The sequence below is a fragment of the Pundamilia nyererei genome, unplaced genomic scaffold, assembly GCF_000239375.1.
Source record: "Pundamilia nyererei isolate P.nyererei 1_Seehausen unplaced genomic scaffold, PunNye1.0 scaffold00095, whole genome shotgun sequence".
NCBI lineage: Eukaryota > Metazoa > Chordata > Actinopteri > Cichliformes > Cichlidae > Pundamilia > Pundamilia nyererei.
The window spans coordinates 2,277,356-2,302,705 of record NW_005187496.1 but is presented as its reverse complement, the minus strand read 5'-3'; the positions used below and the strand labels follow the sequence as shown (position 1 = coordinate 2,302,705).

Sequence of the window (25,350 nt, the reverse complement as noted above, 5' to 3'; positions counted from 1 at the left end):
GGTTATTAGAAGCACTCTCATTCTGACAGCAGCCTCAGGGCTTTCACACAGGTATCAGTTCAGCACTGACAGATTAATGGATTCTCTAATATCTCTTTGACTGTCACATCAATCCAGCCGTTATTATAAAGCACTTTGGTTTTGTGAGGCGGCTTTTTCAAATTATTTTACGTGCACAACTGCTGCTCTGATGACACACTGGAAGCAGCTGGATAATAAGATTTTGTAATTATGCTGGATCTAAAACTGTTAAAGTGTTTGATTTCTGAAAGCAGGGCTGGAAGCTCTACGAAAAAAAATTCCTACAGCATGAGCGTGGATATGCTCATCTTTTATATCTAACGTTTATTACTTAATATGGCCAAAGCTTCTAACAGTGGGGTCAGAAGTTTTGGCAAAGGCACAAATCTTGTCTTTCATACAAACGTTATTTGTGGCGTGGTGGATATCAGCCTCTGAGCCAAATCCTGAATGATGGCACATTTCTAAGATTAAATCTCGGTGGGATTAAGAAATAGATCTGAGGAGATTCCTGGCCGTTGATCCAAAAAGCTGATTTGACCTTAGTTATCGCTTTGATTTCTGACGTGGTGCTCCATCATCCTGAAAAATGCACAGATTATCACCCCATTGCTCTTGGACCATTGGAAGAAGCTGATCTTTGAGCATGTTTTTCGTATGATCAGTCCTTTAAAAGCAAGCAGATAACCTGAAGCCCACAAAGGGTGATCGACTTGAAGCACTGATAACACAGAAATGGATTACCATCAATCAGGACTTGGGCCCGAACTGATTATTCACCAGTAAAAAAAAAAAAGCAAAGAATGCTTATGCTGAAAATAATCCAAGTAAAAACTGAAGTGACAAAGTGTACAAAACACAAAATGTGTGCCACTGCCAAAACATTTGGTCATGAGTTTAAAATTTCTGTATGTGCGGGGCCAGCCAATCAAAAGTTGTCTTGAACAGAGAAACTTGTTTTAGATGGAGGATAAACTGAGGGAAGTGGAAGCTAAATAAGGATTCATCTCAACTGCTAATTGTGTAAAGTTACTCTAGTAGAAGCAAAGAATGAAAATATGAGGCAAGGAAATGAACATAATGGGTCCCTGGAATTTGAAAAAGTGCAGCAGGCTTGGAAAATAATAACATACTAATAATGTAAGTAAGAGAAAACAGTTTTCCACAAATTATATAGTATATAGATAGTTTATATCATAGATCCACAGTTCTCATAACCTTAACTATGCCTTGCACAGAGCCCGGTATAAAGTGTATAAGGATTAATTTAACAGTGCACCATGCATCCAAGGGGTTAAATAAGTATTTAAAGATAAAATATGACACTATTAATGAGATGCTGAGTATGTTTAGGAGCTGGCAGCTGGTGGTTATGTTAAATTAAACAATCATATTCAAAAAATATGTAATACATTGACTTTTTCCTGGATTCACTGAGTGTGAAAATGAGTGCTTTTGTCCTAACCCAATCAGAAACATTTTTTTTTTTGCATGTTGTTCATCCACCCCGACCACCTCTTTACCTGTTTGACTCTCTATAGAAAACACAAAGTGTGATCCCGACAGCAAAATGAAACTAACAGACAAACTAGGATTTCTAGGAGCTGGAGCTGCAGGCATTTGGTTTTATAATAGTTGCAGTAACAACACCCATGTCATCAACCTAGATGGCGACTGAAGCTTAAATACAGCCAAACCTGAGCAAATGATTTTCACATTATGGAATATAACAGCTTAAAAGAGCAGAAAAAATGGTGATCAAACCAATTAAAGGCACATATTTGTACATACAGGCATGCATATAAACAAAATTTACATTATAAACATGCTTTTTAATGTGTACACTGATGAAAAAATGTTAAGACCCACCCAAGTGTTCATTAATAGGTTGTTATGGGTTGTTTTTCTTTTTTGGCTTAGAAGCAGGCCACCCTGTATTATACTCACTCCACATCGGTCCCATAAACTTAAAGTTCATGTTTTACACTAGAGGTAACTTATCTCCAATGATGCGCTTGGTTCCAAGTTTTCCTCTGGTAGCGTTTTAGTGCTCCCACCCTTGGTTCCGTTGAGAAGCAGTGGGACAGTCAGGGTGGCCCCGTTGGCGTCTTTCCCTTTCATATCCCCCATATTATCCCGCCTATCTGGGGAGGCTAGCTCTGTGACTCCAGGTGTCGCGCCTTTCTCTAAGAATAACGGCTGCGAGCTCTGCAGCTGGTAGCTGCTGTTTCCATTCTGGGCAATTCTGTATATCTCAGTCATTTCTGAAACCACCTCTTCATCATCATCCTCTTCATCCCTGATTGCTCGTCTCAGGCTCTCTCTGGGCATGAGCGCCCTCCTGCCCTCGTCCTGCTGCTGGTGCTCCAGGGGCTCGTGGTTCTCCACCTTCCTCGTGGAGCGGCAGAGGGCTTTCCGGAAACCCCGCTTGAAGTTGTCTGACAGGAAGCCGTAGACGATAGGGTTGGCGCAGCTGTTAGCATAACCGAGCACTACGACAAAGTAGTAAAGGCCCTGGTACTCTGGTGGCAGGGCCACCAATAAGTTGATGATGTTGAGGGCATAGAAAGGTAACCAGCAGAAAACAAACACAGCAACAACAATCACAACCATGCGTGTCACTTTCCGCTCCGACTTTCTCCGCTTGGTTGAGGTGGCGTGGACTTTCTTCCCCGAGCTGCGGATCTTGAAGACGATGAGCAGGTAGCAGAGGCAGATGATGAGAAGAGGGCAGAAGAATCCAACGGTGGAGGTGTAAATGATGAAAGCAGCCCTCCAGATGTTAGCCGGCTGGGGCCAGGCGATGTTACAGGTGCCTCCTGCTTTCTGGATGTTAGCAAAGATGACCACTGGCAGAACAACAAGGAATGACAGTGCCCACACGGTGCCATTCACCACTTTGGCCACCTGAGGGCGCCGCCACTTAGAAGACCGAATGGGGTGGACCACGGCGAGGTAGCGATCGATGCTCATTACGGTCAGGCAGAAGATGCTGGTGAACTGGTTGATGGAGTCGACAGTCATGACCAGTCGGCACATGAAGGAGCCGAAGGGCCATGACTGGAGCGTGTTCTGCACCGCCAGGAAAGGCAGGCCGAGCATGAAGAGTTCGTCGGCGATGGCCAGGTTGAGAATATAGATGTTTGTCACGGACTCTATCTTTGAGTAGTGCAGAACAATGTGAATCACTAAAGTGTTGCCGCCCAGGCCGATGATGCAAACAATTATGTAAATGAGTGGGATGAGGACCCCTGCTACGCTGGGACCCGAGAAGGCATCAGGGGCGGTGGAGTTGGTGGAGTTGAACAGCGTGTCGTTCAGATCGCTGTCGTTGAACATGAGCGGAAACAGTGGGAGACCCGGCGAGGGGCTCGCAAAGCTGCCGTTCTCCCACGTCTCAGCCGTCATCTCCAGGCCGGAATACGACGCGTCACCCATGTTGCTTTGTGATCTCAGCTCCCACCCATCTGTTCTGCTGAAGCAAAGAAAAATAAAATAAAGTCACTGAACTTCATAGCTGACATTTTTCAAGTTTCTTTCAGAAAGCAATGAAAAGAAATGGAAAAACTGTTTTTCAAGGACATGACAAAGGGTAACAGTACTTTTACTTTAATATTAAAGCTCTTCACACTCAGACTAAGAAGTAATCAATAATAAGAAATATTAACCTGAATATATATTTACCATGATGTACTATGATGGTTGAAGTGGTTAAAGTCTATACAATTTGTAACTTTGTATAAATTTACTGGGTCATTTTAAGAAATTTCATCAACAATTTTTTAAAACACAAAACAGTATGCTTGTTAATAGATAAGTGTAACACTAAAGAATTTACTATTTGATTGAAAATGATGCTCACAAGGTATCCCAAGCTATTTATTATTTGTGTGTACTGAATATCATTTTTAATATTTTATATATATATATAATATTATTTTTTCTAATTATAAGCTTGGTCTGATTTTTTAAAATACTGCTATAGTTGTACTTTCAGCAACTTCCTTATTTTATGAAGCCGAGGTACTGAGGTTGGACTTAGAGGCATAAACCTTCAGATGCCCATCTCATCCTGGTTTAAAACTGGGGATTCTTTGCATGTAAAACACACATTAACCACATGAAGACAGTATTTGTTTTTCTTGGTATAACTCCTATATTTCTGTTCTGTCACCAAATAGTTTGTTGCCATTCAGGCCACTAAACATTATTTTTTGCTATTTGCAGGTTTAATAACCTAAAGCCGGCCTTTCACTTAATGACTTTTCGATTTCACAGATGCAATAAAATCCATCCAGTCTTCCAATAAACTCATTGGGGTTTCCATTGTTGTAAAAACAATGGAAACAATTGATTGCTTGATGCTCATGGGACCCGACTCCAGCAGAGCTGTTTAAACCCCTCTTTTTCTTGTCTTAATGTTATAGCGTTATGTCTCAACTTGTAAATGGTGAATTTCTTTAATGTGAATGTGGTATGTGTTGACATGTCCACAGTCTGTGGTGGCTTCTCTTCTTCATTTAGGTTTTTTGCTTTTCTTTTGTGTACACAAAGGCAGCTGTGGCCCAAAGCTCCTGTTCAACACGTTTAACCCCTCGGCCATAAAAGGTGGGTGGGCGGGGTTGGTAGTGTGGACACCCAAGTTTGTGAATAACTCGGGAACGAGGTGTTGTAGGATTTTGAAATTCATACCATAGGTGCAGCTACTAAACATCTTGGACGACTTTGAATCTCAGTGACCTTGAACTCAAGGTCAAGATAAGAAGTCAAGCTTTCAGAAAATCACCTTGGGTTTTCAAACTTAAATGTCCACCTACTAGGAGGAGACAAAAGGTCTCCCAATTTAGTTGTCCAATACATTTAAATAGTAGTTATGTTGTAATTTTGCTAATGAGAAATAAAACATATTTAGGAAACATCTATCTGGAATTATAAAACTTGTGGTAAGATGAAGTGTCTGTATTCTGAGCACAGATTATTAGATATAGTATTACAATGCATTTGTAAATTAGGAGTTGGGGTATTTTATAAAATCAAGCTTTGCAAGTCACTTTTTCACTCCCAAAAAGTGTTGTTAGCCATAATAAGCTAGGCTGTTACATGAAGAGTTAGCAGAGATGTTTCTCAGAGGGTGAGCTGCAAAAAAGAAAAGCTGTAGATAAAATAACAAAAATGGGATAGAAATGGATATGAGATAATGACTCACACAGCAAATAGATAAAGATGCTTGTTTGCAGCATGATTTCACCATGCCATCTATATTTGGTTCTTTTGATAAAGCAGGTAAATTAAACACAGGATATTCTCACACGTGGAAAAAGCAGATAATTGAGATTTCATTAGCAACCCAGCAGCACTCTAGTTAATGTGAACTGGGAACACGCATGGAGGAGAGTCGACTGGAAGACGTAGGGGGGGTGAGACTGTGTCATGCTGACCAAACACTGAAGGGAAATAACAGCTTCTACGCTCACCCACACAATCTCTTTCATTTTTAAATGAAGCATGTGAGAAAGAATGAGTATCTGGCATGCTAGAGAAGGTCGTGTTGCTCTGCTTATTGGTCACTGCTGTCCAAACTGAAATGACATATTGTCAAAAATGTTGTACAAGTTGTAGACTGAGAAGACTTTATCTATTAACAGTTGAAGCATTCTGTTGTTTTCAGTGACCTGAAACTAGGATAGCTGTACTGAGGTCCAAGAGCAAGAAAAGGTCTGTTGTCGTAAAGAGTTTAACACTACAATTTCAATAGTAAACATAAACATCGCCCCCTGGTGGCAAATAAATACAGCAATTTAAGGTACATCCGCACTGGTGTCACTTTTCAGCTACATCCATTTTTTATATACAGTTTATGGTACATTGTGATGGACTGAGTTGAAAAAGCAGGAGTCACAGGAATTATTAGAAAACTAGGGTTTCCATTTATTTAACCTCCCAAAAATTATATTTACAAAAGTAATAAATGTTCAGCTCATAAAAGAGGTCAAAGAAACAAAACTCAACAAACCAAATGACTGCCCAAACAAACATAACTGACCTAAACATGAAATGACACACAAGGGTACATACAATGCCTGATCAGACCACTATGAACACGAGGGGTAACTAAACAAAACACCAAAAAATGCAGTAGATTCTGGTTCGTTAATAAACTAAACACCAAAGAAGGAAATCAAAACTACTAAATCCTAAACTCACATACTGAATTAAGTACAAATACTTTGTTTTTAATTAAAGAAAATACACATTCTCCCCTTCAGTAGGAAGTGGTGGTGTGGTCCAATTATCCCTCTTTGTATTTAATGGTTTCAAACTCTGTCCACCACCTTTTGTCTGGCAACTCCCAGGGATCATGGCAGGTAAAAAGTAAAAGAAACAAAGGTTAGTCAAAAATAAAAGTAATGAACTGGTATGAATACCTAAGTAAACTAAATGTACGTGCTTACAAATAGAACAAATGTATCCAAACCAATTAATAAAGTTATTGGAAACTAAAGTGTGTTATTGTGTTCAAATGAAGAAATGAAAATACACAAGTTACCGACTTTAGAGTGTGGCTATGGGTTTGGCCATCACATACATGGTATGGTGAATAATAACGGCTTTAACTTGAAAACAAATGACAGCCTTAATGTTACGCCTGAACTTCAGATCACAGGATTTTTAAACATTAAGGCTTTCTAAAAACCTGCAGAAACCCTGATCAGAGAAATTAGTGCTCGCTCACAGCAAAAACTAACACAACATCTGTATTTAGTAATAACTTTTGTTTTAAGCTGTAACAAACCAACAAACAGAAGGCTTAAGAATCTTTTTCGTCTTCTAAAATAACTGATAAGTGGGAATAACAAATACAGAAGAGCCTGTGAAAAACAACCTTACTGAGCTTCAAAAGTTTCGAGGGTCTCTACACTCATGCTTTGTTCTGCAGTACTTAACATCAACTGCACGATGCCAGTTCTCGATTGAACTGCATTTAGTGGCCAATCATAACGGGAATCTCCATATGCCTCCATTCTAGCTCAAGATAACAAAAAAGAAAGCAGCTCGTCATCTCATTCGTTAATTTGAATGAAGGGAAGAATTTATAAGATCGTTTTTACCAGCTCCAGCCTTTGCCTGTCATTGACAGACACAGAACTTTATTGTTTTTTTACTATTAGAATTATAACTACAAAAATAAAAGCAATTTAAGTTTAATAAGTTTCGATGAAAGCCATTTTTTTCTGAAATAACCACACAGAAACTATTTTTGTGTGTTGAATGACTTTTTTAGCCCACTTCCACTTAGGGTTAGTTGCCTTGAAACAGCACTAAACATGCCGGAAAGTGTGTCTACTGGAGTGTGCAGACTGGAATTTGGTCATGTTGTATCTATTTTACACAGTCTGTGTGTAAAATAGACACATCATTATTCTGGATGATTTCCTGGCCTGGCTTGCTGTTTCCTGAATTAAATAACTTTTGTCCAAAACATGAGCTATTTTTAAACCATTGAAACATCCATCCATTCTCTTCCACTTCTCCTTGTAAGGCTCAATGTTGGGGGCGGGGGCTGGAACCCAGCTGTCTTAGGGCGAGAGGCAGGGTACACCCTGGACAGGGCACCAGTCTGTTACAGGGCTAATGACAATCGTGGCTCAAGAGTTGGCAGTTTGTCTTGTAATCGGAAGGTGTGTGAATGTGAGAGTGAATGAATAGTGGAATTGTAAAGCGCTTTGAGGGTCTCGAAAAGCGCTATATACATACAATCCATTCATTATAATACATGGAGAAAGACAACCATTCACACCTATGTGAATTTAGAGTTACCAATTAACCTAACCCCACTAAGTGCATGTCTTCGGAATGTGGGAGGAACCCACGCACACACGGAGAGAACACGCAAACTCCACAGAATCGAACTCAGGACTTTCTTGCTGTGAGGCAACAGTGCTAACCATCGTGCAACTGAGCTGGCCCACCATTTAAACAAATATATCTGTAACATTTTTTAACACAATGTTGTAGACTAATGGAGATGACGTAGCTCACCTACAAAGACCTTAAGTTAACTCTTTAATAAGTACACAGCAGTACAGCCTATTCAGTGTATTCAGTGTCAGAATGTGTCAGAATAAAAGGATGAATTTTCCTTCTCGAAATCGCTTTGTTCTTCTTCTTCTTTTTTTAACTTACAGAACATCTAATGTGTGAACAGCAGAGCCCTGAGCGTATCCAAGAGTTCATCTAACAAACTGACTGAAAGCTTATTGTTGTGCCAAGGCGGCAGCTGCAGACTCAATAAAAAAGGATTTCAGTCTCTTTAGTTGAATTTAAGACACGTGAGGAAAAATGCAAAGTGCAAAACACGAAAACAAAAGCAGCCAATCTACTGTTTACCTCTTTGCGAGGCCGAGTAGTTTCTTGGTTTTGTCACATTAATCATTTTTCAATATCTCCAGTTCCTCGTGATTACGCACATTTCACATTACATTCCCCAAATTTGGGCACCATGGAAACAGGGGGGAGACAAAGCCCAGAGATCAGGGTCGTAAATCAAACTGAACCAAATAAAAGAAGAATGAGTTTTTTTGTCTTCTCGAGGTGAAGTGTTTGAAAGAGAGGAAGAAAGAGTACACACCATTTTTCTTTTGCAAGGAACAAGGACAAATTACAAATACCAGCAAATTGGGTCTGGTATGTTGTACTGCTGATAAAAGCCTGTGCACATGGTGGTTTTGTACTGCCCTGAACTCATATCGCTCTTCAATTAAATAACAGAGAAACTGTAAAAAACAAACAACAAACAAATACAATTATGTCCTCTGGTTATGTTTAAATGTGTCCCTGTTGTCTCGTTAGCTGTCAACATGTTTACCAAATCAGCTGCAGTCATTAGATTATCATTATCCAATGAGAAAGATACACAGTTTTAATATTGCTAAACTGGTTTGGATTTGCATGTATGTCCATAACGTGTTGATAGCAAATGTCTTTCTAGAAAGAGTAAGACTTCATAATAACAGTCCCTCAGCAAGAAAACATAATGGTGTATTTTTAGGTATAAGGAAAAAAATATCCAATCACTCAGTGTTGGGTGAAAAAAACATGTAATCACCTGTAATTTGCATTTCTAAAACAAAGATATGCACAAACCTAAATATGAAACAACAGTCTGAGTGTTTGCAGACCTTAATGAGCTGTTGCACCTGGCTGATTGAAAGGAAGTATCGCAGCAAGAGATCTTTCAGTTGAAACAATGGGAGGAATTACACAACTCTATCACACACAAGTGTGGGAAAAGACGCTGGTTTCTCAGTCAGCTGTGTCTAATGAAAATTTGGAGCTAGTACAAGCAAAAAAAAGGATATTTATGACCGGAAACATTCAGGCAGACGGACACTGTGAAAATCTCAAAGCAGTATGTCTTCAATAGAAACGTAAAAAATACGAATAAAATGTATAAGACAATGCATGTGAAAAAATGATTAAAAAGCTCCCTGAATAAGACGAGATTCACATGCAGAAACCTACGGAGCCCCTCTGATGACATGGTCCAAAAAATAAATAAATTGTGCCCACAAAGTACTACTTTGTGGGCACGAAATGGGTATAACGTGCCCACAAAATACTTTTTTGTGCCCACGAAATACTATTTTGAAGGCTCGAAATAGGTAAAACGTGCGCATGAAATGCTAATTTGTGGGCACAAATTGGGTATAACGTGGCAACGAATTACGCATTTGTGGCAACTCAATTCAATTTCAATTTCAATTACATTTTATTTATATAGTGCCAAATCGCAACAAAAGTCGCCTCAAGGTGAAATAGATAACGTGTGCACATCATATTGATACAATTCCTGGACAGCTGCTAAGAGACATAAGCATAAGAGTAGGCTAAACCTATACACCGTGTACAGAGACTGTATGATTAAGTTTTATTTTAGGCTGGGAATGAGCTACAAATGCATTTTGAAAAGCCTGGCAATGCAAGGAACCATTATTACGGAGAGACATTTAAACAGGATATTGAGAGCCCAGTTGCTTTACAGACGTAAGTACGACCTGGACGCCGGGATAGATTTTATTGTCAACCAACTGCAAGGGCCTGGGAAGGATCACGGTTATCGCTCAAGTGTTTCGTGCCCACAAATTAGCATTTTGTGCGCACGTTATAGCTATTTCGTGTCCTCAAAATAGTATTTCGTGGGCACAAAAAAGTATTTCGTGCCCACGAAGTAGTATTTTGTGGCCACAATTTATTTATATTTTGGACCATGCCATCAGAGGGGCTCTGCAGAAACCAGCTTTAACACCTTACATTCTGCGAATCTGAGCTGTCCACTGCTATTTGAGAAAGACTTCATCAAGTGCCATGCCTCAAACATTTCAGGCCATTATAGAAACCAGAGACGTTTTTCTCAGCTTGATCCAGCTGTTACGACTTTATCACTTTCTCAAATCATTATGTTGGTTTTTTTTTGTTTATGGGCATTTCCATAAATTTTAAATGGTAAATTCAGTTTTTGGCTCATAAATACAGAAGATCCATATAAATTCAATGCAGAAATTCTTTCATTTTAAAATGTTACATTATACTGTATATATTTTTTATACCTTTTTAAATTTCTTCATTTTTAAATGATTAGACTGGCAAATAGCAATATTAGGCTATTATGAGACAACAGCTAACTATAAGTGTATTACAAATACAAATTTACTTTACATATACATTAGGTGACTTTATAGTTAGACATTTTTCGTTCTTAGGCTTAGGATGTTCAACCATCCCACCCTTTCTAAATGAGAATGAATACTGTGTAGTGCCTCAATAAATATGATATCAGGCTTGGATGGCACTGGTGTAGATGTGAACCTGGGGACTGTAGTTAGAGTTTCATTGTTTTATTCATTCACCGAAGGAGAGGAGGACTCGACCGCGGGACAAAAGAAGGCAGAGTAAAAAACAAAAACAAGAAAATCTAAATCATTAATGAAAAGGCTGAGGTCGTACGCAGGAGGTCAGTGAGCGAAGCAGGCAACTTCAACAAGGAGCTGGCAAAGGGCAAAAGAAACCCTGGAAAAGGTCGTACACAAAGTAAACTAGAAGAACACGAAGCAAAGAGCAAACCTGAGCAAACACATAGAAAGCTTCACTATAGGAAGCAACATGAATATAGCAACTGACAACAACAACATGGAATAGTGAAGTATGTTTAATAACTGGACTGGGGTGAGATAACCTGAAGACCTAAAAACATAAAATCACAGAATACTTGTTTACCTTCAGCTGCTGTTCGTTTTTTAATATGACGAGTTACAAATCTCACTGCTAAGATATGAATCATGGGACAAATGCTAAAGGACATTGTGCATATTTCTGAGTCACCAGAAGCTTTGACTAAAGAACAGATTTCACAACCATCATTTGAATAGACAGTAATTATATATGTATATATATATATATATATATATATATATATATATATATATATATATATATATATATATAGCGTTTAATCAATTTATAATTAACAGGGACAATTGGCCTGCTTTTTAAATTACACCAGCTAAACACTGACGACTGCTGCTTTTCGTGAATCTGTTAGATGTGAAAAAAATCACGTAAACTGCATCACAACAGGATGCTGTGAAAGAGCTGTAATTGTTTGTGTGATCACTGCTGTGGTTAGACACATCCCAGTCATCACCGTGGCATTTCTCCAGGATTTCCATACTTAACTTTGTCGTGATCGCTTTCATTCCTGCTGAGCGTGATATGGTGTTAGGTCGGGGATCCAGTTACGCACCACAAAAACCCATCTCAGCAGCATCAAACCTGCAGCGTTCAATTAAAATTCTGCCTTTCAGTGTTTAGAAAACACTCCTTCATCTTGGAGGTCTGCTTTGTGTTTCTTCAGTGACATGTACATGTGGTTCACTGCTACAGTTAGAGGATCTGGTCTTACGCTCTCAACTATAAGCACACAATCACGAACGTTAGAGTGCGTGAATGGCTCATAACGTCAACACACTTCACGCCACTCCACAGACTGCAGAGATGAAAATAAATTTTAGTACACAACCCAGCTAGATAATGTGACTCAGCTGTGGTGGACCTACGCAGAGCCTATGCACACCTTCACAGGCCGCCATCTACATCTACGTCATCTACATCTACGTCATCTACATCTACGTCATCTACATGTCACAGCAGTTTACCGTCATGTGCTTAAGCTGATGTCAGTTTTTCAGAGAAGAGCAGAGTGTTAAAAACAATTAAAGTGCTTCAATGCAGCCACGGTCTTTGCTTCCTACGCTGCTTATTCTATCTTTAATGTGTTTAATGTGTGTCATCTATGATAGACTCCACTGAAGCAAATCTGCATGGTTGCATACCCAGAATCCTTCACTCTACATAGCCAAACAGTATGCAAACAGAGACAAATGAAGTACCGCAAATCCTGCACAAAGTGGAGGTTTTCTTACATGATGCTCACTTCATCCCCATTTCTACGCATATTTCTACCATTTTTGTGTTCTTGCACATGATTTTTCATCTGTCTTCTCTCACGTGCACTTTTCTGTGTCTGTGTACACAACATTCATGATGTCCAGTTTTAAACGGCAGAAAAAAAGGCCACATCTGTAAGTTGGAGGAGTTGGTGGAGGAGCAAATTACTTATCACACCAGAGACACCATGATGGATTTTTACTCTCAATTTCAATTATTCATCTGTTATTATTACTATCTGTTATCATTTAAACTACAGGGTTAGGTTGAAGATAATATCATATTTTGCAGCAGATGTTACCATTTTTTTTTAAAGCTTTGGCTTCTTGGTTGCCATGGTGACACATCTCCAGTTTTGTCACAATACATGCTGAAGATGCACTAATTACTGAAATAAACTGATTACAGTCGTGCTTTTTGTTTTGTGTATACAAATATAGATTCGTTTTTCGTGGTAATTCCACACTTTGCTGTGCCACCGGCTGAGACTGCAGCTATAACCAACAACCAACAGATTTTAAGGTTTTCCACTTGTCATAGGGAAGTGCCTTTCTTCCATTTCTTCCCCTCGTTAAGATGCTCCTAAGCCTCTTAAAGTCCTCTCCACTCCTAACAGTTTTTCACCTGAGGAGCTCTTCTAAGGGCTCGATGCTCTGTGAAGATCATTCTTTTTCATGATATGTCTCAACTCTAAGCCGGATTTCTCAGAAAACATCATAATGAAGGGAACACTTGAACACTTATCAATTTTCTTAGAATTTTCTTTTATCACTAGAAACACTTCATAGTACTGAGAAGCTTTGTAAATAAGTGCTCTTTCATTTATTCCCTGGGAAAGAGAATTGATTTGGTTTTGTTAACAAATATAGTATAAAGTATATAAAGTGCTAAGTGTCCTGATGTTATCACCATGTAACTGTTCTTCTTATCAGCTTTGACACCAAAAATAATGGCATGCATGGGGGCAGGTTTGGTATGAGCACTAGAGGGGACACATGGAGTGACGGGTCATCTCAAAAAACTTTAGAAATGCTGCATCACTTTCAGATTCATATTCCCAGAGTTTCTGATTATTTACTCTGCTGAATTTACACAAATGGATAACTTCCGTCCTGATTTGTCTTTGACTGGTTATTTATTTAGAAAAAGAAACAAAAAGAGTTAATAAAAAGTAACCCAGTATATGTCTAACTGTCAGGCCAGTTTTGTGTCTTTAAATGAGCCATCCATCTATCCATTTTTACTTGTACCGTCCCTTCTTTAATTTGACTTTGGCACATATGGTTCAGTGCCAAAGTCTTAAGCCTCCCCTCATCCCTTTATACTTTGCAGCCAAAATAAGAAATAGGTGGAGGGTTCTTTTTAAAACAATGTTCAAACATGTTATATGAGACCAAAATAATTCTAATGAGCCAGAAAGTCTGTTTGATATGACCACCTTTACTCTCCCACACAGCCTGATAAATTGAGTTTAGGACAAAATTCAGAAAATACTAGAATTTCATCATTTCATCAAAACTCAAGCACAAACTTCTTGGACTGCAAACTGGCCACACAGCAAGCCCTATTAGTTTTCAGATAACGTCATTAAAAATGCTCCAGCCAGAAGAAACGCAACAAACACAGCGCACAGTTCAGCGGAGGTGAAGCTGAGTCTGGCTGCTACTGTCTGGCCGGGCTTGTTTGTTTCCACTGCCTTTGATTTTGGACTTTTACTTCTGCCTCCTGTTCGTCTGGATTCGGCTCCGCTCCTCCTCTGTGACTGTTGTGGCATTTTAGTGCCGCCATTCGCCTCGCTCCTACCAACACCACAACTGTCTGTTTTTTTACCTAGAAAGATACTCCAGGAATAGACGTTATATACATTTGAAAACTAATCTGAATTCATTTAAACTCGCAAAGAGAAGCAGTTCAATCTATGATAAGTTGTTATTTTTAATCGATTTTTCTAAATCTGGCAGTATGGGAGTGTCAGGGATCTGACTGCAGTTGAACAATATATATCAAATATATAAAACAATTCATTTACTTTTTGATTTTTCTGTGTCACTAAATGGGTATTACTCTCTAAAAAATAAATAAATTAGTGCCATTTAAACCATTAGCTCTATTCAAAAGCCACAAGGAACAAAGAGCCTTTTATTTTGCAGCACTTATGTTGTCCTGAGGAACAAAGGCATAAAGAAGAGTGCATGTGACCTCATTTGCACTTAGATAGGAAAGTGATCACATATCACAAAAAAGTTTAAATAGATCCAAGAAGAATTCAAAAGAGAGAATTATAATTGGTTTCTTCAAAGCACCTCAGCAGGAGATTTAGGATGCTGCCAGAATTGGCACCCTGATCGTGTAGAAGGAGCACAGAGGCGTTTTAACGGTAATGTGATCCCTGGTTGAACTGTAGGGGTGAGGATTTTTCTGTCACTCAAGAAGTCTTCAGACTTTGCAGTAGTCCTAAAACTTTTTTCCATGCTAAATAAATAAATCAGAAATTAAAAGCTCGGTCTGTGTCAGACTGTCAAAATCATTCCGAGGTCATAATCAGCTCAAATCAGCCTTCAACAACCCTGATATATTTTTGAAAGTGGAGCTCTGCTGGGTTTTCATCCATTATTTAATTTGTTTTTCTCTTAATCTGGCTCACATACTCATAGAGCATCATATGAATGTTGATCCAGAGCCATCACTGCAGAGCACGAGCGAAAAAACGTCCGAAGGAAAATGAGGTCATAGCGGATGAAAAGAAGGTTTGGTGTCCCACGAGGAACCAAAAGTTAATGTGAAATTATTATTTTAATGGACCTTAGTGGGACTTGTATTTTCCATCAAAATAAGTTGGCAGAAAAAAAATGCTTGTTTATATTTAGGAAAAGATGACAGTTTGTTGTCTTAGTTTCAGTGAAAGTTCAGGATTTAACTAATATCAAAATATTTGTTTTATTCTGTCTTCACACAAAATAGTTTCAGTTACTTTGTTTCTTTTTTCCTTTTTATATAATTTTGTTGTTTATTTCACTTAAAAAAATCTTTTGCACCTGCTCTAATTTGTTTAGTTTAGTTCAGTATAATGACTGTGATGTAAACAGAGACGACTCTCACTGAAGTCACTGAGGAAAAGCTTCATTTAGTGTCTAATGGCTTTCTATCATTTGGCATTTCTTCTGTGCGGTGCTTTGAATGAATAATGAGAAAGCAACAACTTCAGTTTCACTTGTCACCAGGATAGCCAAACCTGCATGAATATATAACAACAACTTAGATAGATAATGCATAGATGGTGCATTGCAATGTGAGGTCCAAGTTCCCCAAAAAGCTGGCAGACCTAGAGACATCTGCACAGATCCCCTCACAATCAGACAAACGTTATATAACTCGGGCCCAAGAGGACCCTACAGGACTCTCAGGTGCAAAGTATAATCGACACCATAACTGTGATCATCACAGAAGTGGAAAACAACAACTTTGTCTTTTCACTGATTAATTTTTTAACCTGATTCTTCATTTACCCATTTTCTTCCACTTATCCAATTCACAAGAGAGCAGGAGCCTGCTATAGACTGAGAGGGTGGGGACACAGATCACCAGTTTATTGCAAGGCTCAAACAGAGAGAAAACAACCATTCATACTCACGTCTATGGCCAATTTAGAACCAGCAATTAACCTAAACCCACTAACTGCATGTCTGTGGAAGAAAGCCACATAACTACTGTTACAAGCAGAAGTTCAGATAATTCAGGGAACCAAATACTGGCCTCGTATCTAGTTCTGTTAGTGGTTCTGATATTGGACTTAGCAATGAATAGTTTTAAATTGGTCACCCAGCACCGCATCGGAAGATATGCGCCTCTAAACATTCACATAACAGTCAAGGACCAATGCTTACATTTCTTCTGAAACTTCATTTCAATTTTCTATGGAAGCCTGGCTTGTGACAATAAATGTGAATTTTAGTGCCTCTTTTCAGATTGTTGGTGCAAAAAAAACAGGCGTCATTTAAACAGGTCATAAAAATTTCATTTAAATTTCATTTAATTTGTCTTGGCTTCAATGAGCAGCTTGATTTGCGTGTCTATTAAACAGCTAAACATGTTTGTCAGTTGAATTACATGTATGGCATTGTGTGCATACCATCGCTTGTATTTCACAACAAATTCAGATCTTTTTTCAACCAAAAAACTCAAATATTTTCTGCTTTCTTTGTCATGTGTGAAGATAAACGGAATAAAGTTGTTTTTTTTGGATAAAACAAGCCATTTAAATATGTCAATTTGGGCTCTGTGAGTTGACAACATTTCATCGACTGCTGAAAATATTCATGAGCCGCAGGAAAGTTCAAATATTACACAACAAGCAGCTTCATCTTAAAATAAACTCTGCCGTGCATCCATAACACCTATTTTAATTTTTTACGAGGCTCACAGAATTAATTTACCAAGCTCTCTGTCTACATCTATAACATCTTGACGCTTGTCTGTTAACTGCATTTTATTTGTAATATTCCATTCAGTCTCTAATCTAATCAATGAGAACGTTTTCAAATCTGTGACCCAAACATCAGTTTTTGCTTTCTTTAGATTATTGTTCACCAGCTTTCTACTGTCACTACAATTCTTCACCTTTCACATAGCAAAAGAAAAATACTTGGAAAAAACAGCACACCTGACTAAAATGAAATATGATCTATATTTAAACCGTTTGATGTCAACAGCCTTTGACTAGATGATGGTTAGAGATGTATCAGGGACTCATCTCTTGTGATCATTGGTGACACATTTATTTTTTCTTTATTTTTGGTTGTCTCACTGAGTCATTCCAGACAGATTTACAGATTTATTTATCCAATACAGTGGCGGAAACAAGGCTACAATTTACAGATGTCTCCTAAATGCATCACAAAAGATGCTGTCCTGAAAAGATGACAGGTTTGAGCATAGACTGACTGAATGTGAGTGTGTCTGATTGGGCGAAATGGCTGATTGTGGAGTAAAACTTTCTCGAGAACCGCTCATCAAAACGACTAAAAAATCGAATAAAAAATCTGTCCGGCAATCTTTGATTGATTTTTAGACCATCTCTGATGAAATCTCTAAATGTCGGGGGAAATCTCAACTCCTCCGTGAGAGGGGGGAGTTGAGTAGAGACTTGATTTTAGGGTTAAATTTAAAATTAAGTTTATATCTCCTTGAGGACACTACGGAGAAATGCCTATTAGATTTTTTAAAAGTCTCCATGGAGTCATCCTGAAAGTATAGTTACCTTTTTTCTATATCTCAAAAACAAAAAATGTACAGGGCAGGCTCATTGTGGCCACCATTTATACTATGAAATTTCACCCAGATATGAATCCATGCAGTTTTACACCTGCACTTACATAACTGTAATAAATGCAGACTTCAGGAGTTTCTGCATCAAAAAGGTCTGCACACGCTCTGATGGTTCAAGCTAACACACTGTTTTAGTGTTACATTTTACATGTAATGGTATTAAAGGTAACCGACCCCTTTAATATATCTTGAGCAGTCTTAAAATCACCCCAGTGTGTGTTTATTCAAACATTCTTTGAACAAGTGGCTTTTGTTGCAGAAGTGCCTTTGTGTGGCTGAACAAACCTGCAGCTATCAGAGCTGCTGTAGGTGAAAGCTGCCTTATCTCAGACATGAAGGTGCGACTGCTATTTGTGGTTTCATGGAAGTGAGTGGCACACAACGTACAATTACTGTGAATGGGAAGTAGTCGTTTTTATTGTGAGCTGTGGTTTTGTTGGAAAATCATTCAAGCAATGGAGTGGTTCACTGTTTAAACAAAGCCTTTGAGTTTTGTTTAGCTTTTTTTTAGAACATGTGAAGTCTATGAAATACTTTCTCACAATCGAGATATCGACCGAAGAAACAGTGTAGCATTTGTGGTGCCATTTTTTTGGAGACCTGGAATGTTAATGTACCGGCCTTTGTGTGACTGTAGGGTCTGTACCTTACAATATAAAGTGTCATGAGGCAATTATTGTTGTGATTTCAAGTCAATTTACATAAATAAAACTGAATTGAAACGAACTGTCTCTAAAGCCCTTTGGGGCAGCTTCTGTTGTTTAAAAAGCAAAATAGATGTAAGATGCAAAAAAAAGCTTCATTTTTCATAGAGTACGTGTGAGGTACATTTTTTCATTTCCCAAAAAATTATTTATTTCAGCTGATCAGATTTATTTGTGGTCATCACACTGAACACTGAGGATAGAAACGAGGTATTAACCCCATCACATTATTATTGAGTCGATACCAAAACCAGCGTTGGTATCGATCTTATCGGTAGTTTTGGCTCGATCTGCCGACCTCTGGCAGATGGTTTTAATAATCCACAGAGGAACTTAAGCGTTTTTGCTTTAACCACCATGTGAGATCATAAGCTGGTATTTTCTTTAAGCCAAAGTCAGATAAAACTGATTGATATTAACAAAGACATAAATTCTCTGGTGTGAATTCGCTTATCTTATGCCATTGTCGTGGTTGTAGAGTTGTTTTTTAGTTGGTTCCCAGTTTGTTTCACTTTTACTTTTAGTGGTGAAGTTTCTTTTATTTCTTTTATTTCTTGTTTTTGTATTTTTACTTTCCTCGCTGTTTCCATCTCCATCTTTCCTCCGTCTTTTCTTAGTGCTTGTACCTTCATGTTCATTTCTTTCTGCATTGCATTGATTGTTTTCACTTGTGTGTAATTACTTTCACGTCTGTCCCACTTCTGTTTGCTCCTGCTGTGTGTCATTCCCCACTGAGCCCCCCACACTACTGCAGAGATGTTTCGTTAGATAGAATTTACAGAAGTTCCTTAAATGCATCACATGCAGGAAGTTATACAGTTACAGCTGAAAAGAGAGGCTTGCTGAGAGTGTGGGTGGGATTGTGGGTTGCAGCCTTCTCAGGAACCGCTCATTCAAACAACATGAGTGACTGTTTCTGTTTGACTCTGTGAGTACTTTGACTTTCAGACCACCAGAGAGATACAATATATATCAAAGTAAGAACTTTCTGTCCTTCTTTTACTTTCTCACACCCTTCAAATGCCTCTTTTAGGGTTAAATTCAAAAATAGCTTTTGGTCAAGGGATGGTTTAGTTACTTTTGTACCTGGCGAAGGTTAAACGTGAGAATGCATTTAGAGTTTTTCTCACAACAGAAAAATAATTCTCAATACTTAATTCGGTTCTGAAATCAGTAATGCATTTCCCCACCCACATTAGCCTTTCACATTGTTTCTGTGCACACTGCTGTGATTTTTACACATACTTCACTACTATAGATATTTGCTATTGTGTTGATACACTTCTGATCTGATTCTGATCTGAATCTCACAACTCAACAAACCATTTGTACTTTTGTCAGTCAGACTTCTGGATCTCTCACGCTCCTGAATACCATCCACCATCGCATTAGTGTTTTCAGTCAAATGACTTCAAGCATTTTTCAAATATGCATGAAAGACCACTGTCAGTGGTAGCCGTGAAACCGCTCTTCAGTTGAAAGCAGATATAAACACATTCTCAGGAGAGGTTTAGTTGAAAAGCATAGAAAGACACACACTTGTGTCAAGGTGTTGTGGGACTGCTACGTACACATAAGCGTATACTATACATACACTCATCAACCACTTTATTAGGCACATCTTGCAACTACCAGGTCAGACCCCCTCTTCACCATATTGACTTGATAGCATCACACAGTTTTTTTCTTCCCCATTCAAGTTTGAATTTCAGGACATTGCCTTCACCATGTCCACATGCCTAAATGCTTTGTTGCTGACAGGTGATCGGCTGATCAGATATTTGCAGTTGAAAAGGCGTAACTAATAGAGTTGCTGCTAAATATGTGTAGCGCGACTTCACTGGACTGTCAGCAGCTATGTGGCGCAGCACTGGATTCACTCCAATCCACGAGACTGCAAATGCCAACTCTAGAGTAAATCAAATGAATTGTTCTCGAGATAGGTGCTGATTAAAGCCAGATTAGCCACCGGCTGGCCTGTGCGGTCAGCTGCTTCTCATTCTCTCAATCCCAGTCACAGAAATCATTTCAGACCGTTCAAACAACCAGCCACGGTGAAATGCACAGCACTGAAAGCGACTAACTGAGCTGATATTTGAAACAGGCTGTATGGTTTTAGCTGACTAACTCTAATGTCAGAGCATCATAATGGATAACAAATGACAGTATAATTAGTAACAGTACAAAATAACAGATGAACAACTCAAAGCTGACACTGCATGGACATCCGTGTGTTGACAACATTTTTCACGTCTATACAAAAGCCATTAAAACCAGAAAAGCGCAGGTCAATTATTAGTAAATCACTTCTGCCATCTCCAGATAGATGCTGGAGGTACATAAGCACACTGTCTTTGCCTTCTGCTGCTGCTACAGACTGATGCTGCCATCTCGTCACTGTTGTTTTTTTAAAGAACGTGACAGTTTTGGCAGCTCGGCCTTCTCTTTCCATCTGCCCCTGTCAGTTCTCTGCTCTTAAACTTGTTTTCTGTGCTTGTATTCCTAACCATCTTTCTTCTTTGTGGAGTTTGCAGTTGTGGGTATGTCCACAATAATCGTAAACCTAGAATTTCACACAGCCCATTACTGAATGTCGTACTCATTCATTCATCATTAAGACTTCATTTAAAAATGCTGCAGTTGTGGAGGTATGAGTCAGGATACTCAGGGATCAAAGTGAGATTTTCGACAACCTCCAACAGATTGCTTGTGAACAGACATGATCAGCTGACCTGTGCTGTTGCAGACTCAGTGTAAAGCAAGGTTATTGCTTTACACTGATTTACTCAGTAGTATTCTGTAATATATATTCTGTAATATATATGCGGTTTGCAAGCTATCATAATGTTCTTCCAACTGCTTTTCTGAATGAAGCAAATTTATTTATTTAGTGGTTTTCAAGACAAAGGTACCCACAAGGTACTTCACATCAAATAAAAACCTTAAAAGGCAAATAATAATAAGTTACCTGAATGCCAGTTTAAAGTCAACTGAGCTCATTGATCACAGACTGGAGGCCAGACAGCTCCAAAGAGTGGGAACTATGATTGCAAAGGCTCTGTCACCTTTAGTTATTAGTCTAGATTTAGGGAAGGATCACAAGGCCGATCAGAAGTCTTTGGAGTCGTGCTGGTGACACATGACTGCAAAAGTCTGCAGCTGTTGGCTCTGTTCTACAGTGTGTCTTCGTCCTGTCTTCCTCTGATCACCCCAACCGGTCGCGACAGATGGCCGCTCCTGCCTGAGCCCGGTTCTACTGGAACTCTTTTCCTGTTAAAAGGAAGTTTTTCCTTTTTATACAGTTCCAACAATTTTGTAAGATTAAATACTCCGATCTTCCGGAAATGTACCTTCCAGAAAATGAAATCAAAGCGTCCACACATCCTGAACAAATCTACTCTCTGAAGTAAATAAATCTACAAATGAGGATGTTACATATGAGTTTAAGATCTGTCTTGCTGAGCAGTCCTTACTTTTGAAAAAAATCGAATTTTCCTTACATCTTTCTCTGAGAGTGAAGTTATCAAACTTTTTTCCACCTAACTCACTTCAGCTAGCAAGACTGTCAGTTCAAACGAAGTAACTTGCTTGCTCCCCGCAGAGCTAGCTAGATGCTTAAGTACTGGGGTCGCAACTTCACTGATCCAACAATGTGAGACAGGGATGAGAATGAAAAAAGGATGAGTGCACCATGAAGGCAGGGTGGCATTACTTTCTGGTTTTTTAAGAGCACTCCACAGCATCTCCTGGGAGGAACGCCAAGCTGCAGCACATTTATTATTTGGTGAATGAATGACATCAAACATGGGATACCATGGAGCCGATAGCTCAGCCTGTGGAGTACTCTGAATAATTTCTGCCCAGTACCACTGACTCTCCATTGAACTGGTTCTTCTAGGCAAACTACTGACTTAATATTTGAAACAATCATGATTTGATATCACAATGATGAGGAGGCCACTGCCCATGTTGCTTTGTTACTTACATATAGTAGTCAAGCACTTGACTGTAAGTATTTTATAATGCATTTGTCTACAGTTTGAGGCAAAGTGAATGCCTCACTTTGCAAAATCATCCATTTTCTTCTGCTAATATCATGATGGCAGTGGGTTAAGCACAGCATCCAGAGATCCTTTGTCCCAGGACGTTCTAATTCTGAGACAAGACGAGACGCATAATCTCTGCAGTGAGTTCTGGGTCTACCCTAAAGGGAAGGCATTCAGAAGGAATCCTAATGAGCATGACCATCTCAGCTGGCTCCTTTAATGCAAAGGCGCACAGGCTCAACATCAAGCTCCCCACACAAAGTCAAATTTCAATCAGATCTCATTTGGTTTGAATTTCCTTGTCTTCAAGATCAGTCATAAATAAGGTATTTCTAAAAAAAAAAGATGTCGAAAATAGATTGTTTTCTTGCACTTTACCACTGGGAATGACTTCTTTTGCTACGGGATCAAGATGACTAAATATATTCACATTGCACAACAGCAGCACAGTGATCTCAATGCAAAATGTAAGGTAAACACAGTTGGGAGAGTTTGGGTTTTTCTTTTTGTATCTCACTGCAGTTGCAGTTTTAACTCGCTGCGGGAGCGGAAATGCCAACATCTTAGCTGTCAAACGCTGCTGCACCTGCTGGGCTGAGCAGAGCATTCATCGCAAAGGTCAGAGTCTCCGACAGCCGCACAGCTTTAAAGGTTCGGAGCATTTCAGGGAGGAGCTTTGTTATCCTGACAGGTGAGTAGCAGTGCAGATCACCAGGTGTTCACGCAGAGGCCAATGAGATGCGCTTATACTTTACTTTCTATGACACGTCATACTTCTACTCTTACTGCAGTTCAAAATGCATTTAAGAGCATTTAAAAAAACCAAGCAAATATGGTTATAGATTAACCTACCACGTGAAACTTAATCAATCATTGACATTTAAACTCTGAAGCTGCCGCCTGGGAACTGTTGTTGAATCATTTTATACGTGTAACTAAACCAATAATCATAAAGGTGTAGCTCAGGGAAAGGGAATGCTTTTAAGTAAATCTGTATTTGTGTGGAGTGAGAGCCACATGACAGCAAGAAATCATTTCTGAGTTTTGTTTGCCAGAAATATGAATTATGTTGTTTATCTTCGACTACTATAGTTAGAAATTCTAATACACAAAATGTGAGACTGATACAAAATTAATACTAATTGCACATACCTGATACAAAATATTGTATCAGGTATGTGCAATTACTGCAGTGTCATGTGGCGGGGACACCTGCATCTACAGTTTGTTTTCAGGAAAATCAAGCCTATACTAAAGCCTATACTGCCAATGCAGCTCTTAAGGTCTTCTAGTAACGTTTAAGGAGCAAATATAAGACCATAAGTCAGTATCATCAAGTGTATAGTGTATCTTTACACTGTCACTTGCAGAATTAAGTGTGGAAACCAGGATATACAGGGTTTCATCATTTATATTTTAGAATATTCACAATTAAAACAAAAACAGATATGAAGCAAACCAATGTTTTTAAATAAATATGACTGATAGTGTCCTACTTATAACTGAGATAATTAAGAAATGTATTTTTAAAATTTCAGAGGCAACAGTGTCTTCTTTAATTTAAGCCATTACCCACAGTTCTCTTATTAAACTGAATTTGTTCTGCTCATTTCCAGCAGAACGTGGATTCTTTGCATGCTTTGCCTCTCAGCTCATGCACAGTCTGAAAAACAGTCTACAGTCTCCCTTTAAACCAAGTTTATCCCTTTGTTTCATTTACATTGCTGTAGTGATGTGCGATACCACTGATTTCCTTTCCGATCTGATACCAAGTAAAATTCGGGGTGGTATCGACGATACTGATCCGATACGATACTTTGTACAAAAGCTTATCTTATTTATTTTATTTATTTATTTATTGTATCTCAAATCACCATGATTACAGGACATCAGACTACTTGTTCTTATCACTTAATAATGCAGAATTCATCATATTGAAATAAAAAAACTGAAGTCGTGAGCTTTTTGAACACCTTGCCTGCCTGCAGCACTAAAGGACTCTGTGAGAGACGTCTGTCTCGCCCTGGCAGCACCTGTCCCTCTCCTCCTCTTCAGTTCGCCTCAACATAAGCTCATCATATTCTGTGATATGATTTACTCTGAGGTGTTTGACAAGGTCAGTGGTGTTGCCACAACACCTCACTTTCTTGCCACATGTATCGCAAACCATGTCTCGGCTGTTTGTGGAGGTAAAATACGTCCACACATGACTCCGTTTACGCTCAGCCATTGTTGTGAGTGCACACGCCAGGGGCTGCGACACATTTATACAGACGTATTTCGCACATGACTATGAAAGGCGGAAGAGGAAGTAGTTCCTTCCAATGTAGACAATCTGAATGATATAGTTTCTTTCCACTGTGTTCCTGTTAATGATAAACTACAAATTTACCCTAAATTACTAAAATATTGATATTTTAATATGAGAATCGATTCTAGAACATAAATGATTGGTATCGGAGGAATCAATATTTCAGTATCGATCCGCACATCACTACATTGCTGATTTACTGAAGGTAAAAACATATGCAAATGAATAATTGACAAAGGTTTATTACATCTAATTCGTAGGTGTGATGGTGGATAAAAAACATCATTTGGAAGCACCACATTGATTTTGTATATACAGGGAGTGCAGAATTATTAGGCAAGTTGTATTTTTGAGGAATAATGTTATTATTGAACAACAACCATGTTCTCAATGAACCCAAAAAACTCATTAATATCAAAGCTGAATGTTTTTGGAAGTA

The 25,350-nt window shown here is 38.7% G+C and overlaps 1 protein-coding gene across 2 annotated transcripts in view; it reads right to left on the bottom strand.

Moving 5' to 3' along the window:
• Positions 1-413: 413 nt before the first annotated feature.
• sstr3 (somatostatin receptor 3) overlaps positions 414-25,350 on the bottom strand; it is a 40,722-nt gene continuing 15,785 nt past the window's right edge. Inside the window, exon 2 of one of the 2 annotated variants that reach the window (XM_005739973.1) lies at positions 414-3,496. In XM_005739973.1, coding sequence (XP_005740030.1) covers positions 2,008-3,459 — 1,452 coding nt within the window. In that variant the 5' untranslated portion in view covers positions 3,460-3,496 and the 3' untranslated portion in view covers positions 414-2,007. The remainder of the gene's footprint in view (positions 3,497-25,350) is intronic. The other variant, XM_005739972.1, reaches the window with a different exon arrangement.